General features: G+C 58.0%; 1 protein-coding gene across 1 annotated transcript in view; it reads right to left on the bottom strand.

The window, feature by feature from the left end:
• Positions 1-245: 245 nt before the first annotated feature.
• The window catches only part of URAD (ureidoimidazoline (2-oxo-4-hydroxy-4-carboxy-5-) decarboxylase), a 9,499-nt gene continuing 4,892 nt past the window's right edge, over positions 246-4,852 (bottom strand). The window contains exon 2 of the mRNA XM_010851219.1: positions 246-959. Within this exon, the coding sequence (XP_010849521.1) occupies positions 622-959 (338 nt within the window). The 3' untranslated portion in view covers positions 246-621. The remainder of the gene's footprint in view (positions 960-4,852) is intronic.

The following is a 4,852-nucleotide window of genomic DNA, read 5'->3' on the forward strand; positions in this document are numbered from 1 at the left end:
CCAGCTTGGAGAAGCCCCACTCCTAGCCTTTTCTGCCGGCCCCCACCGGGTGCCTCCGCAACGCCGGCCCCCGTGGGGCGCTCTCCCGCCCTCCATCCCCGCAGGCCGCTTTGTCAGTCCCAGCTCAAGCTCCGCGGTGTTTGTCCAAGTTTCAGAGAGACTCCTTCCACTCTCATGGAAGTGTCGGCGCAGCAACTAAGGTGGGAGAAGAAGAAGAAGAATAAAAAAAAAAAACAGACAAACCACTGGAGAATAAGATTCCTTTTTTGTCCGTTTTGTTTTGCGGCTGGGGGTATAGCAGGAGAGGGTGCGGGGCCAAAACGAGCTGGATAAGCGCTTTGGAATCCGCATAGGCAGGTGGTGTCAACGGGCCGCAACGGGAGTGAAGAATTGGAGCAGTGAGCTGGATACATCGGTGGCAAAGCCCGAAACTATCAACAGATATTTTGGCAAAGGGTGCGCGTGTGGGGAGGGTGACAGAAGGGCTCGTTATTCGTGCGACTGTCTCGATTCGCCCCGGCCTCCGTGCGCGGGGGTGGACTTCGTTCCAAGCGCATCGCGCGCGCCCGCGGCCCTGGTGCGTCCCGACGTGCGTCCTGGGGTCCTCTGCTGGCGCGGCCGCTACGGCTGCTCCCCGAGCAGGTCGGCGAGACGCAGGTGGCAGATCTTCTTCACCTCGCCCAAGGCGGTGCGCAGCTCCTGCGCCGGCGGGCAGCGCAGCCGGCGCGCCAGCTCGCGGGGCGCCGCCGCTGGGTCGCTGAGGCGCACGGCGAGCACGAAGGGGAAGCCGAAGCGCGTGCGGTACTGCGCGGTGAGCTCGGTGAACCGGAGCCGCTCGGCCGCGCCCAGGTTCTGCAGGCCCGCGGCGCTCTGCTCCCGCTGCGACTCGGCGGTGAGCCGACCCCACGGCAGCTGGCGGCCCGCCAGCTCCGGGTGGCAGCGCAGGACGCCTTCCTGGCCTGCGGAGAAGCACAGACATACGGCGGTGGGAGGGTGTTATCGCGCCCCGAAGGGCTTCGGAGAAAAGCAGGGTCCCGGAACGTGATGAGGGGCACCTCGGGGCGCCCAGTGCACCCGCCCCCTCCAGCTCGTCCTGAACCCTGCGCCCCTCCAACCCCGCTTCACTCGGCCTCGGCCGGGGCCCCGGGGGCGGGGCGGGAAGTGACAAGTCTGTCCTTTGAGACCTTGGGGCCAGCAGAGCGGCGGGGAGCGGCCGCGGAGGCTCGGAATTTACGACTTGCTCGGGAGGGAGCGGGGACGCGATAAGGGAACCCGAGCGTTTCGTATCTTTTCAAAGTCCTTTGCTCTCAGGGGGGCTTTGATGTCGGAGAGGGCCGGACACAAGGGCCTGAAGACTTCCTGCAAAAGCCACGGAATGGGTTTCGCTCTGGAAAGGAGACGGGCGGGGAGGATCCACAGGGATAACATCCTTGGAGCTTGGCAAATAAATGCCCAGGGTTTTGTGACCCTAAGTGTGAGCTCTGAGCTTCTGGAAATCAGGCGTGCAAAGAGCTTTGCAGATGATTAACTGCAAAGAAACCCATTTCCAGCCGAATCCTACGGCCCTTTGAACGAAAGTGGCTTCCTCCTTTTAGGAAAACAGCACCACTCACCACCCACCGTGACTGAGGCTCGTTTCCCTTCTCCCACGGTAGATCTCAAAACAATTCTTGGAGAACAACCTTTCCTGGGAAGGCAGCTTCTCCTCATCTCCGAACACTGGCCTGAAATTGGCCACCCGTGGTGTGAGTCCTGCGATTTCAAGTCCTAATCCAGGGGGGTTTTCCTGAGCCCTAGCCAATCATTTTACTTAGTTCTCTAAAGGGAGATTTAGAATCCGTGGGGCTGGGCAAGACTTCAGATATGCTAAACAGGGAACCCGATGCGAACAATGGGGCTGATGACACCTAGCTTGCTGAGGAGTGGCAAGGATTGGAGACAATTCACTTACCCACACAGCACCTGATGCTAGCAGTTTTTCAATAAATAGCCATATTACCTGCCCTAGTAAACTCAGTGTAACTGGGCTGCCCTGCGGCTGGAAGCTTCTGTCCCTGGGGCTGAGGACAGGTGCGGGGCTCCTCTGGAAAGGAGGGGATCACTGATTGACTCTTCCTTTAATTAGGGTATAAACTCTCCCTGCTTAAATCTTATAGTTTCTGCCCAATTAAAGGACGACTGGGATTGTTGGCTTGTGGACCTGTGTCCTGAGAAGTGGGAGAACTGGGGTGGGGGGAACTTCTGCACTGAAGAGAGGCTTCATCAGAGGCTCAGAAAGGAGTAGCTGACCTGCCCAAGGTCACTGAGCCAGGAAGCTGCTTGCGTGGGGCTCCTGGACTCCAAACCACTGGTTTTGGAGCACTGACTGCCCCTTCAAGATTAAAGGTAGTTTAAAATGAAACTCAGGTCACCAGTAATCCCATTTTGGCAATACCCCCCATTTTAGAATACCTCTCCTGGGCCTTGCAAAACTGGGGGGCTTGGTCCCCGTGTCCAGCGCAGCCGGGTGATGCGAAAAACGTAGGTGATAAAGTCCCTACCTGGGCACCCCCAGCCCTGGGCTGGAGGGCGGCTGTGCTGTGGAGGCTGCCCAAGCCTGAGGCTGGGCGCCCCCTGAATCCGCTCCATACCCACCCAGTCTGGATCCCCCCAAATGGGCGTGGGCGGCGGGGGCCTGGGAGGCTCACTGGCCCTGACCGCCTGCCCTGCACCCCATCCTTGTTTATTCAGATTTTCAAAGGGGTGAGGAGGTAAGGGGGCTGGGACCCCGCCTTCTCACTGAACTCAGCGTCTCCCCACCCCACCGTCCCCCCATTTCTTACTCTGCAGAGGCCTGGCTCCAGTGCAGGGAAGGAGGTTTTTGCTAGGAGGACCTGGCCGGGGGTTGGGTTTGTCCCCCGGTGGCCCCAAGCAGAACCCTGGTCCTGTGGGTGGCCGCCCGCATCCCAGACCTGCTTCTTCTTTCTGGCCCTGACACCTGGCTTCTCACTCCGTTGGGCTCTTCCCTCTCTTGAAAACATCACCTGGGGTTAATGTTTGCCCAGGACTGAGCGTGTTTTCCGCTGGTGGCAGGAGACAAGGGGGATGAGAGAAGCGCAGAGCAAAGAGAAGAAAAGAGATCAGAAAAGAGGATTTACACACACACACACACACACACACACACACGCACAGAGCAGTCAAATGTAGGTAAAGGAAGATGGTGCAGGGAGGCAGGGGAGGCAGGTAGGGAATGGTAGCTCTGGAGAAATAGAACCTGAGCCCGTTGACCCAAGGACTCCATCTTTATTGCCCCAAACCACTGATACGCCCCTTCCAATCCTTCCTGCCGGACAGCTCTCTGCCCCTTCCAGTGCTGCATCCCCAGTGGCCTTAAGCCCCAGTAGGAGGCTGGAGACCACGCCTGGGTACTCCCCACCTCCCCACCTCAGCCCTGCAGTCCCCCTGCCTGGACTGCCCAAACCTGGCTGGGTGTCTCACTTCAGGCCTTTCAGTACTGTCTGTCCTTCAGTCGCTCCTAAAATCTGAGACAGCACCGCCTCTGCCATTGGCATGGCACGGTCTGGAGATGCAGGTGTGGACAGACACTGTTTGCTGCGACCACAGACCAAGAATCTCTGCCCCTTGAAGAGTTCCTGGCATGGACAGTCCTCATTTTATTAGCAGACAGTGGTGGCCGCTGAAGAGCAGGGGGTCGGCCTGGAAGCCCATCAACGTCCTCCAGTGTCCCCACACTGTCCCAGCTGGTGTACCCTCCCTCCTGTCCGGTGCATGGCCTGGGCCAACCTCTCTCTCCACTTGTGTTCTGGGAGCCAGCGCCTCCTTCCATGTCAAAGGCTACAATTTCAACCATCCAATCCACCCCCACCCACCCCCCGCCCTGCCCACCATCACTGCCACTTCATCAACACACAAACCGGCCCTAGAAGCACTCAACCCCTAAACAAAAGGAGCGCCCTCTCTTGATTGCCTGTGGTCCTCTAGTTCCTCCCTGCCTCTCTGCTCCTCCTCACAGCACAGCTGTTCCAGAGGATTGTCTCCTCGGCATCCCCACTTCCGCTCCCCACCTCCCAGTCTCACCCCATCACACTTCCAGCCCCACCGGCCTGCCAGGCTGCACTCCTCGGGTCACAGGCGACAGACAGCTTGCTCAAGCCAATGGCCAGTGCTCTGGCCTCTTCTCTCTCAGCCTCTTGGCAGCATGTCATGTGGTTGGCCCTCTCTCCTTGGAAGATTCCCATCATCACTTATTCTCATCACTGGTCCAGATCAGCGACACAAGTGCTCCCGGACTCAGTCCTCACACCTTCTCCCTTCTGATTCACATGGATGCCCTAAGTGTTCTCATCTAGCCCCCTAGCTTCAAATGCCATGGATTATTTCATGACACCTGGGTCTAGTCTAGTCCTCAGCTTTCCCCTGAGTTCCTTTGTTATGAGCCACCTGAACACTCAATATTGTCCCCTGGATGGTTATTTGGCATCTCAGCCTTGCCAAGCTCCCATTCTCCATCCTGTCTTCTCAGTGCTGAACTCTTCCTCGTTGCAGAAAACAGACCACCACCCACTCAGTTGCTCATATAAAAAATACAGGTGTTATCCTTCATTTCGGGCTTCCCAGGTGACTCGGTGGTAAAGAATCTGCCTGCCAATGCTGGAGCCACAGGAGACGCAAGTTTGATCCCTGGGTTGGAAAGATCCCCTGGAGAAGGAAATGGCACCCACTCCAGTCTTCTTGGCTGGAGAATCCCATGGACAGAGGAGCCCGGCGGGCTACAGTCCATCTGGTCACAGAGTCAGACACAACTTAAACAACACAACAATCCTTCATTTCTCTTTGTTTCTGACCTGCCTTC

The sequence above is a fragment of the Bison bison genome, unplaced genomic scaffold, assembly GCF_000754665.1.
Source record: "Bison bison bison isolate TAMUID 2011002044 unplaced genomic scaffold, Bison_UMD1.0 scf7180017864299, whole genome shotgun sequence".
NCBI lineage: Eukaryota > Metazoa > Chordata > Mammalia > Artiodactyla > Bovidae > Bison > Bison bison.